This window comes from Theropithecus gelada, chromosome 16, assembly GCF_003255815.1.
Source record: "Theropithecus gelada isolate Dixy chromosome 16, Tgel_1.0, whole genome shotgun sequence".
In the NCBI taxonomy this organism is placed as follows: domain Eukaryota; kingdom Metazoa; phylum Chordata; class Mammalia; order Primates; family Cercopithecidae; genus Theropithecus; species Theropithecus gelada.
The window spans coordinates 63,354,668-63,366,697 of NC_037684.1; the positions used below are offsets into that span (position 1 = coordinate 63,354,668).

At 52.5% G+C, this 12,030-nt stretch overlaps 1 protein-coding gene across 1 annotated transcript in view; it reads right to left on the bottom strand.

Annotated features, from left to right (window-relative positions):
• The window catches only part of LOC112610177 (asialoglycoprotein receptor 2-like), a 15,238-nt gene extending 7,167 nt beyond the window's left edge, over positions 1-8,071 (bottom strand). Inside the window, exons 1-6 of the mRNA XM_025363504.1 lie at positions 8,015-8,071; positions 7,684-7,880; positions 7,253-7,466; positions 2,039-2,170; positions 1,745-1,840; positions 1,102-1,190 (exon numbers count right to left, since the gene is read on the bottom strand). Coding sequence (XP_025219289.1) covers positions 1,102-1,190; positions 1,745-1,840; positions 2,039-2,170; positions 7,253-7,319 — 384 coding nt within the window. The 5' untranslated portion in view covers positions 7,320-7,466; positions 7,684-7,880; positions 8,015-8,071. The remainder of the gene's footprint in view (positions 1-1,101; positions 1,191-1,744; positions 1,841-2,038; positions 2,171-7,252; positions 7,467-7,683; positions 7,881-8,014) is intronic.
• Between the last annotated feature and the right edge of the window lie 3,959 nt (positions 8,072-12,030).

Genomic DNA, 12,030 nt, shown 5'->3' on the forward strand with positions numbered 1-12,030 from the left:
ACACATACCACAGACACATAGACCACACCACACACCATACCACACATACACCACAGATGTATGCCACACATAGACCACACCACACACACCACACACATACCACAGACACATAGACCACACCACACACCATACCACACAAACACACGCCACAGACATGTACACCACGCATAGACCACACCACACACACCACACACATACCACAGACACATAGACCACACCACACACCATACCACACACACGCCACAGATATGTACACCACGCATAGACCACACCACACACAACACACACACAACACATAGACCACAGTAAACACATCACACACACACCATACCACACACCATACCACACACACATACACCAGACATGTATACCACACAGACCACATACACACACACACACCAGACACATAGACCACACCACACACCATACCACACACAAACACACCCACATACCACAGACACGTATACCACACATAGACCACACACACAGACCCATCACACACACACACACACACAGACATACCACCCAGACCACATACATACATACACATATATACCACACCACACACCACACGACACCACAGGCACACAGACACATCATACCAACACATACACCCACCACACATACATATGCACACACCCCCACATAGAGACACACCACACACACACTAGATACAACACACAGACCCATCACACACACATATACAGACACACACAAATACACACATACACCACACCACACACAGATCCATCACACACACAAACACACCAAGAGACAACCACACATCACATGCATACACATACATACACCATACCACACACAGACCCATCACACACACCACACACATACACACAACACACACACATATACACCACACTACACACCACACACAGACCCATCACACACACCACCACACACGTACACACACAACACACACATATACACCACAGTACACACCACACACAGATCCATGACATACCACACCACACATACAGAGAGAGACACAGATACACACGCTTGCAGGCGCACACACGCACACACACATATGTGCACACTACACACACGCCACACACGTACACATGCACGCACATGCCCCCACACCCCGGAGGCTCTCTGACCTGCTTTTAGGTCCTGCTGCTGTTTCTCCAACTTGTCTCCTAGGGATGTGATCTTGTCACCCACGCTGCCTCCTGAAAGCGGAAAGCCAGCTGTTTCCCCACTGAGCCTCCCTCCGTCTTCATGCTGCTGGGGCACCAGGGGGCCAGTGCCTTGTCCTGGGCGTTGCAGGCGTCCACCTGCTGGCCTCCTTGACCCCACCCAGGCTCCCTGCACTGCCACAGTGGCTCAGGCCACTCTCCTGCTTCAATCCCTCCAATGGGTCCCGTTTTCTCAAAATAAAGCCTCGCTCTGTCAGCACGGCTCGCCTGCGTGGCCCGGCCCCTCCCCACCTCTCTGGCCACCCTTATCGGCCTCCCGCTCTGATGGGCTCCTGCCACACTCAATTTGCTCACAGGCCCAAGACATGGTGACTTCCTCGCCTCCGGGTGTCGCAGATCCAACCTCTCCACCTGGCACGAGCCTCCTCCGTCCCCACCTGCCTCCCTCCTATATATCCCCCAGGGCTCCTGGACGCCTTGCCCAGCCTGCACCCCCACAAGCACCCCACACAGCCCTGTTGCAGACTCAGCATTGAGCCCAGCAAACCTGTGCGGATAAACGAGAGCCCAGCCGTCCAGCGCCTCACCGTGGGTGCCGAGAGCATGGACCTCCATCAGCGTGCTCGAGGAGAAGTTGCTGAAAGTTTCCTTCAGGCTCCGCAGCTCTGCTTGCAGCTGTGCACCTTGTCAGGAGGCAGTGGGGACAGGATGAGGTGGAGGGGCTGTGTCCCCATCACCGTCTGTGTGACCGGCCCCTCAATGGCCCCGCATTTGCCCCAGCTTGTGCTCCGTCCCTCCTCCATCCCTTCCCCTCCCGTCACCCCGTCACTGCCCGCCACTGCCCGTGTCTCTTTCCCCACCCCTTGCCCATCCCTGCTGGCCCCTGTGACCCTCACTTTGGGACCCGATCACACAGATGGCCACGAGCAGCAGGATGTTGAAGCTCAGGGCAAGCAGACTGAAGCGGACCATGGAGCAGAGACGCTGTGCCAGGGTCTGGGCAGGAGGTGGCCCTGTGGGAGAGGGGCATAGGAGCCGGAGGGTAAAGGCAGGGTGCTGAAGCCTGAGGAGGCATAACCTGGATGGAGGGATTGGTTGGGGCCGTGGGGGAGTCATCGCAGGCTTTGACTCCAGCATTTGAGCATTACACATTCACACCCATATTACCATGTACAAATATACACACGCAGCTACCCTGGTGCACACACACCCATGCACACGACTCAGGATATTCACATCAGCTGTGTGCAAAGCCCAGATCCTGGAGCTAGGGGACCAGGAGACACAGAGGGGGCTGGGGGACAGACCCGGCCCTGCCTAGGCACACATCCTGAGACGGGGGACCTGTGAATGGTTTTCCTCCCATCCAGCCAGTGGCAGAGGCCTCCAGATCATCTCGGACCTTAATCTCAGCTCTTCTAAGGCCCCTGTCCCCTCAGATTGGAGACTCCAGCAGCTGGGCCCTGTGTTCTTCCTAAAATCCATACTGGAACAATCCTTCCCCTTCCAAAATTCCATTGAGATCCTTAAGTCTGGGTCATTCCACCATAGCCCACTCTCCAAGCACAACCCTCCAGGTCCCACCTGTTGTCCTCATCCCCCACCACACAAGGCCTCCTCCCCAGCGCCCTCTGCCCTCACTCCCCTAGAAAGCTCATTCCACACTAAATTTGCTCCCCTCAGCCTGAGGTCATCTCACAGGTACCTCTCCTGCCCCTTGATCCATCTGCACCCTGACAGCACTGACACACACATTCACATGCCCTCACAAACTCACACACACTCACACACTCTCACACATTGCTCACTTCACTCAAAAACACACATTTGCACACACTCACGACCATGCTCTGCTGTACCCACTCTCACATGTGCACGCACATGCTAATGCACACATTCATACGCCCTCCCACACACATACACACACCAACACACACCTCCCGACACACCCATCACGTACACTCACACACCCACGTCTTCCTGCACACAGAGCTGGGCTCCCCCTCTGCTGCTTCCAGGCCCAGAGCAGCGCCAGTTGTCCCAGCCCTGAGCTCCCGTCTTTGCAGCATCCACCTGCAAACAGAACACCTTCTTGGCCTTGGACCCTGACTCTGTGGACTTCCCTGTCTTCTCATTCTTATCATCCCCCACCCAGCACGACCACAGCCTGGGGAGGCTCAGTCAGGGGCCCAGATCTTCCTCCCCAGGTCACTTCCTGCCACTGTCCTGAGTCAGACACTGCCCCTGTAAGTGACTCTCCATAACTCTTCATCTTTTGCACACCAATGACTTCTACCTTCCCCTGACTGCAGCCACTCTCAGGACCCCATTCGACCCAGGGAGGCCTCTGACACCTCCACTGCCCACTCCCGCTCTGAGCACAGCCCCACCCGCCCTCTCACCGCCCCCATCACTTCCTCCGAGGCCTTCGCATTCCTCTCCATCCAGAAGCGCCCCGGGACCACGGTGTTCCCCACCAAGCTGACCCTCCACGGATGAGTCCCTGACTGTTGTCTTCAGCACCCTCCACTCAGAGGGTCCTGTCCTGCTTCCCAGTCAGACTTACCAACTCCCTGGGTAACGCTGGGTCAGCCCAGCAACGTGTCTGTATATCCACCCTGAAACCAGACTGTCCACAGGCAGCCCAGCTGTGCCTCCAGGTAGCTCTGAGATCACGCATGAGCATTCAGTTTCTCCGTGCTTCCACTGTCTCATGTGTAAAGTGGAGATCACAGTCCTAGCTACCCAACTGGATTGCTCGGATAATTAGATGAATTAAAATACGTAACGTGCCTCCTAGGCAAGTCTGAACTTAACAGACAGGGTCTGCCCGAGATGGGAAGATTTCTTCTCTCCCCAGAGACAATCAAAACAAAAACAGACAACTATAGAACATGACAGCTTTCGAGACTCTGGACATCAGGCAAGGAGGAGTAAAGATCCCTGAGGGATAAGAGGCGAACGAGATGAGCCCTCTGATCACCCCAGGTTATGGCTTGGAGAGAGTCTGCAGGTTACAGGCCAGGAAAGGGAATTCAGGCAGGGCCCAAGAGACTCCCCATGTTGAGGAGACGGAGCTGAGAGTCTGAGGAGACCAAAACAAGAGTTCAGACGATCAAACTAACTCTAAGTTACTTAACCGCATCCCAGAACAAAGCCCAAGAACATTTAGAGGAATACACAAATATCCAGCACCCAACAAGGTGAAATTGACAATGTTGGATAGTCAATAAAAGATTTCAAGGCATACAATGAAACCGGAAAACCCAAGGCATAAGGAGGATGTTCGTAAATTTCAAAAGAGATCCAGAACTGACACGGATGCTAGAATTAGCAGACAAGGATGGTAAAACAGATATTATAGCCATACCCCATTATGTTCAAAAAATTAAGTAGAATTGTGGAGGATATTTAAAAGTCCCCAGGTGAATTTCTAGAGATGAAAACTACAATGTCTGAAATGAAAACACACACTGGCCGGGCGCGGTGGCTCACGCCTGGAATCCCAGCACTTTGGGAGGCCAAGGCAGGCAAATCACAAGGTCAGGAGATCGAGACCATCCTGGCTAACACGGTGAAACCCTGTCTCTACTAAAAATACAAAAAATTAGCCGGGCGCGGTGGTGGGTGCCTGTAGTCCCAGCTACTTGGGAGGCTGAGGCAGAAGAATGGCATGAACCCGGGAGGCGGAGCTTGCAGTGAGCCGAGATCGCGCCACTGCACTCCAGCCTGGTGACAGAACGAGATTCCATCTCAAAAAAAAAAAAGAAAAGAAAAGAAAAGAAAAAACACACTGGACGGAAATAATGGAAGATGAGAAATGCGTAAGAAAAATTTAGGGCCAGGCACTGTGGATCACATCTGTAATCCCAGCACTTTGGAAGGTCGAGGCGGGGGGATCACTTGAGCCCAGGAGTTCAAGACTAGTCTGGGCAGCATGGCAAAACCCCTTTATGTGGCAAAACCGTCTCTACAAAAAAAATTTTTCAATTAGCCAGGTGTGGTGGCACATGAAACCCACATGCTACATGGGAGGCTGAAGTGCAAGGATCGTTTGAGCCCAGGAGTCGAGGCCACAGTGAGTTGTGATCGAGCAGCTGCACTCTAGCCTGGGCAACAGAGTGAGATGAGAGAGAGAGAGAGAGAGAGAGAGAGAGAAGGGAGGGAAGGAAGAAAAAGCAAAGGAGAGGAGAGGAGGGGAGGGGAGAAGAGGGGAGAAGGGGCAGGGGGAGGAGAGGGGCAGCGGGAAGGGAAGGAGAAAGGGAAGGGGAAGGGGAAAATTTAGTTAACTTGAAGAACATCTATAACTCTATAAAATGAAACACTGGGAGAAAAAAATAATAAAAAAATAGAGCATGGGTGAGCTGCGGGACCATTCCTACATGCATAATTGAAGTCTTTAAAAGAAAAAGGGGTAACAGAAAAAAATCAAGTGCTGGGAGGAGTGGAAGATGCGCCCTGGCGAGCCACTGATCAGTGTCAGCTCACATGATGACACTGCCCCAGCCCCCACCACCCAGGCGCCTGGAGAGAAACGCAGTGACTTGGCTGCATCCCTTCAGATGGCCCCTCACTGGTGTCCCTCAGTCCATTCAAGTGAGCTCGCTCTCCCATTAATTTCAGAAATCCTGGCCTCTCTCCAAGCCTCCTGCTCAAACTCTAAATTATCTCACCCTCAGAAGATTCAGCAGCATTCAATATTCTTTCTGAGTGTTCACTATGTGCCGTGCGCTGTGTGGGCACTGGAGTTGCAGAGGAGAGTGAGGCAGACAGGGCCTCTGCCTGTGGGGCCACCGCCTGTTGAGAAGTCCAGCCAGCCTACTACAGGAAGAGGAGACGCTACGGGTGTTCCTGAGTGCTCCCCGGAGGGCCCACCTGTCCCTCCTGTGCCATGCCCTGCCCTGCCCAGCACCAGCCCTCCCTCGGCTGGCCAGCCTCAGGAAGGAGGAGTCCCTCCTCCCAGCCCAACTAACCAATCCTCTTCCTAAGCTCCAAGCCCCTGCCCCCCTGCCTCCATGGAACCCGGCTCCACCACCAGCACCCACACACCTGACACTCCTCCATCCCTGGCTCTTGCCCTGCTGCCTAGAATTGCTCAGATCTCTCTCGCCTTAAAATCTTTTCCCACCAGCCTGGGCAACATAGCAAGACCCCATCTCTCAAAAAAATTTTTTAATTTGCCGGGCACAGCGGTGTACACCTATAAGCCCTAACTACGTGGGAGGCTGAGGTGGGAGGATGGCTTGAGCCTAGGAGTTCGAGGTTGCAATGAGCTATGATCCTGCCACTACACTCCTGTCTCTAAAAAACAAATTTCCAAGAAACTTGGATCCTTCAGTCAAGATTTATTAGAGAAGGATCCAGGGAAGGGTCTTGGGAGATAGGGGGAGCAGGAATCTTCCAGGATCTCTCTGTGCTCATGTCCCCCACCCACCCCGGCTCACCCCACCTCTACATACACATGCACACATACACTCACACACACACAAACATGCACACACTCATATGCACAACATACACATACACTCACACAACATACACACACAACACACACACACAACACACACACAACATACATGCACTCACACAACATACACACAACATGCACGCACAACATACACAACATACACACACAACATACACACGCTCACATACACAACATACACATGCTCACATCACACAACATATGCATGCTCTCACGCGCACACACTCACACACACAACAGTCACACACACACACGAGTCCCAGCTGAATCTGCATTCCTCATATGCACATACATGCACATGTACACACGGGGCACACGTGTTCTTGGGTTGGGAGAAGGGCAGGAAGTTATCGTCCAGATCTCCCTACACCTCTGGGCACATGCCTTTCCTGAGGTCCTGGGGTAGACAGGAAGGTGAGGTGAGGGGACAAGCGGGGATGCCCGGCCCTCCTCAGTCCCTGTTCACAGAGTGGGTGCGGCAGAGACCTCAAAGAGACAAAGCGATCGCGAGCTGAGACGGAGGGGAGCGAAGCCACAGACACTGCACACTTGCCTTTCAAAGATGGATTTCCTCTCCTGAGATTCAGCCCGCGAGGCCCTGGCCCCTCACCTCGGTGGAAGGGATGGTCATTTTCCTCCGAGCTCAGCTGATGGATATCTTGAAAGTCCTTGGCCATGATAGGGCCCGGACTGGAGCTGGAGCTGGGCTGGGCTGAGGTTGCTCTGAGGGCTGGGGCGGGGGCAGAGGGGCAGATTCACGTGGAGGCTGACTACGGGGTGGAACGCAGGGTCAGAGGGGGTCGGGGTGGTGGCCTGCGTTGGATCTGAGGTTGGCAGGGGGTTTGGACTGAGGTTTGAAATCCCGCTGGGTCCTGTCCCTTCTCAGGAGACCTCTTGGGCCTTGACCTGGCCAGGAGACCCCTCTCCACGCTCATGGACCAGACCACCCCACAGTTTCCCACGGGGTCCTCCCCGTCCCTGAACCAAGGCCTCCTTGTTCCCAAACATCCTCGTCCCAGTTGCCTCCCCAGCCTCAGTCACCTGTGAGAGGTGTGGAGCGCGGACACCCAGCTCCCGCAGGCAATCTCGGCCTTGGCCAAGGAGGGGTTAAAGCCAGGAGAACTGGGGCAGGTGGAGCTCATAGAGGAGAGGCAAGTGGAGGAGGAGCTGGTCCAGGCAAGGCCTACACCAGAGGGTCTGAGTGTCCAAGTTCTAACCTGGCACCTCCTGGCCTGGGACTTTGGACAGTAAACAGAAGAGGAAACAGCTGTAATTCATTTGTGGGGTGGGGGCAGGGGACGGGGCCATCTCTGTTCTTATTCCCAGAGACGGGGCATCCCTTGGGCTGCCCTCAACTCCACATGCCACTCACCCCATTCATTGCACCATTTGGAAGGGGTGCCAGGCCTGGAGCGGCTGGGGTGCAGTTTACCGTTTCTCTCTCTTCCTCCCCCTTTCACTTCCTGCCTCTGAATTTCCCAGAACTGTGGGTGTCTCCAAATATCCCTGACCAGGATCAGAGGGACCGGTTCTCTACTCTTGCCCAATCCGGCGGCTGAGCCACAGACCCCAGCTTCCTGTGGGCTCGGCCCCCGGACTCTCAGCTCTGGCCCTACTTGCTTCACTCTCCTGGGGAGTAAAGTCCCTCAAATCCAGAAACTGCAGCAGGAGGAGGAAGGGGCTTTGCAGAAAAACAGCTCTCCTTTCGGGAGGAATCCAACCTCAGAGAACCCCGCCCCGGCCCAGACCCCGCCCCGGCCCAGGCAACACAGACACTGTCCTCAGGCCCAGCCACTGCCCTAAATTCTCCAAGGTGTTTCCTCATTTATCACAGCACAACACCTGCTACGAGGCAGGACTTCTGCTATTCCCATTGCACAGGGAGGAAGCGGAGCCTCGGAGAGATGAGGCAACTTGCTCTAGGTGGAGGCCCAGGTGAGTAGAGAAACTGGGAGAGCAAAATGGAGTAAAGAGGGGAAAATAACATATAACAAAAGCTCTGGCCGGGCACGGTGGCTCACACCTGTAATCCCAGCATTTTGGGAGGCCGAGATGGGCAGATCACCTGAGGTCAGGAGTTTGAGACCAGCCTGGCCAACATGGTGAAACCCCTGTCTCTACTAAAATACAAAAATTAGCTGGGCGTGATGGCGGGTGCCTGTAATCCCAGCTACTCAGGAAGCTGAGGCAGGAGAATCGATTGAACCTGGGAGGTGGAGGTTGCAGTGAGCCGAGATCACGCCACTGCACTTCAGCCTGGGCAACAAGAGAGAAACTCCACCTCAAAAAAAAAAAGAAAAAAAAGAAGAAAAGAAAAGAAAAAACAAGAAGAGTTTCATGGTCCTACAAGGAAGACTGGCTTCCATGAACCAAGGAGCGTGATTCACTAACTGTCTGCACTTGTGCTAACGATAGCTCGGGAAAGAAAACACAGTTTTTGTGCATGATATTCTGACCCTCACCAAACTTGGGCTGCTGGCTACAGGCAGGGTTTCTCTTATGAAGCTGCCCATGTGTCCCCAGGTGCCGAAAAGGAATTCAAATAGAGGCCCTTTCTGTTCTTGGAACTTTCTGACCCACATAGGAAGTAGCCACACCCCAGTACCCTGACATTCCCACCCAGCCACCAGGCAGTGGCAGCCCTTCGACTGCAACCCACAGTGAGAGACGAGTTTCATGCTACGATCCAGAACGTACACACACAAGCACCCACACACACATGCACATTTGTGTGTGTTACTTTATCCTGGATCCCCAGTGCCTGCCACATAGCTAGCAGCTGCTTAACAAGTATCTACTGAATGAGTGAATAAAATAATGCATTTGGAAATGCACGGTTGACACTAAAGTTTGATATGGCAACGTGTACCTTACTACTTGCCTTCTGTTGAGTTTTCCAATTCATTAATGGGTCACAACTCAAAGTTTGAACAACAGTGCTGTGAAGCCCCCATCTTGAGGGGTACGTGGATTTAGTCTTGAGATACAGGTAAGAGCTTAACCAATGGATTGTCTACTACATGTCAAGCTTTGCCACCTGTCAACCAGAGATGGGGCCATTCTCATTGGCCGCCCCTCTTGACTGAACTGATTCCGCATTTCAGGGCTTGTCACTTACACCCCCACTCACGGCACTACGGGAGGGAAGGGACAGAGAAAGCCAGACTCGTCCTCTGTGTCCTTCTCTTTCTCCCTATTTGAAAATCATTTTAACTTAGAAGTTAACATGTACTTGGACTATTTCTAAAGTTTCCATATGGTCTTCTTACTTTGTTGTTGGAGGGGTTTTCTGTTTTGGGTTATGGAATCCCATTTTATTTGGTTGATTTTTTTTTTTTTTTTTCTTGAGACAGAGTTTCACTCTTGTCACCCAGGCTGGAATACAATGGTGTGATCTCAGGTCACTGCAACCTCCACCTCCCAGGATCAACTGATTCTCCTGCTTCAGCCCCCTGAGTAGCTGGGATTACAAGCATGCACCACCATGCCCAGCTAATTTTTTGTATTTTCACCATGTTGGCCAGGCTGGTCTTGAACTCCTGACTTCAGGTGATCCACCCATCTCGGACTCCCAAAGTGTTGGGATTATAGGCGTGAGCCACTGTGCCCGGACTTATTTGGTTGATTTTGATTTGGGGTTTCTTCGTACCTCAGACACAAAGGTTAGATTGGTCATATTCCTTACTTCATGACAGTAGGTCTTCCTCAGAGGTCTGAGCTAAACCTTTGTCCGGTTTCGTTCTTCCCTAGCCCCCATCCTATTTCCCCTCACCAGTTCTATACTCTCTGCTCTCTATAGGCAGCCAGAAGGCTGAGTGTCCTGTGTGACGGTCCCCAAAGATGGTGCCCATCAATTTCTCCCCTCACCACAGGTGCAAGTCACACCACCCATCCAGGGGTAGAGTCTGTTTCCCCTCCCCTTGAGTCTGGGCTGGCCGTGTGACTTGTCTTGACCAACAGAAAGCACTAGAAATGACACTCTGCCGGTTCTGGGCCTAGACCTCAAGAAACCTGGTAGCTTCAGTTTTCAATCTTGGAAGTCAGCCACCATGCTGTGAGGAAGTCCAGCCATCCTGCCAGAGAGAGTCCTGGGGGATAAGACAGCATATGGAGAGAGAAAGAGGCCACACAGAGGAGCACTGAGGCCCCAGACGTGAGCAAAGCCTTCTGGGAGTTTCCAGCGCAGCCCAGTCACCAGCTGATTGTAACCAAGTGTTTCACTCCAGCCAATACCCCGTGGACCGCCCAGCCTAGCCCTGCCTAAATGTCTGACCCAGAGAATCTTAAGAAAAACCAGTTTGGTTTAAGCCACTGGAGTTTTGGGGTGGTTTATTATGCATCAGTAGATAGCTGAAACAATACGTATTACTAAATGTGTAGGTACCCTTATAAAATACGTGATGGAGTTTGCATGTCTATCTGTTCTGTATTTACATTAATGGAACTTTCATATATCTCATTTGTTTCTGATCTTTCTCACTCAACAATAAATTTTTAAGAGCTATTTGTATTGCTATTTGTTACAATGTATTGTTACATTGCTATTTGTATATCTGGTTTGTTGCTATGCACTGCTGCACGGTATTCAATGGTGTGTATCTATCACAGTTTATTTCCCCTAATAATGAACCCAGGTTGTTGCCAACAACTAACTCTCACAATTAACATGATGACTGATATCCTCATCCTGTTCCCCTGTGGACCTAGGTGAGAATTTCTCTTGAAACTGTATCCAGGCCAGGTGTGGCAGCTCACACCTGTAATCCCAACACTTTGGGAAGCTGGAGTTGGGAGGATCACTTGAGGCCAGGAGTTCAAGGCTGCAGTGAACCATGACCACACCACAGCATTCCAGTCTGGGCAACAGCAAGCCCCTTTCTGAAAAAAAAAAAAAAAAAGGAATGAAAGAAAAAAGAAAAGAAAAGAGGAAGGAAAGGAGTAAGGGAGGGAGGGAAAGAGGGAGGGAGGGAGGGAAGAAGGAAGGAAGGAAGGAAGGAAGGAAGGAAGGAAGGAAGGAAGGAAGGAAGGAAGGAAGGAAGGAAAAGGAGAAGGGGAAGGGGAAGGGAGGAGGGAGGGAAGGAGGGAAGGAAGGAAGGAAGGAAGGAAGGAAGGAAGGAAGGAAGGAAGGAAGGAAAGAAAAGGGGAAGGGGAAGGAAGGAAGGAGAAGAGGAAGGGGAAGGGAGGAGGGAGGGAAGGAAGGAAGGGAGGGAGGAAGGAAGGAAGGAAGGGGAAGGGGAAGGTAGGAGGGAGGGAAGGAAGGGAGGGAGGAAGGAAGGAAGGAGGGAAGGAGAAGGGGAAGGGGAAGGGAGAAGGGAGGGAAGGAAGGAAGGAAGGAGAAGGGGAAGGGAGGAGGGAGGGAAGGAAGGGAGGAAGGAAGGAAGGGGAAGA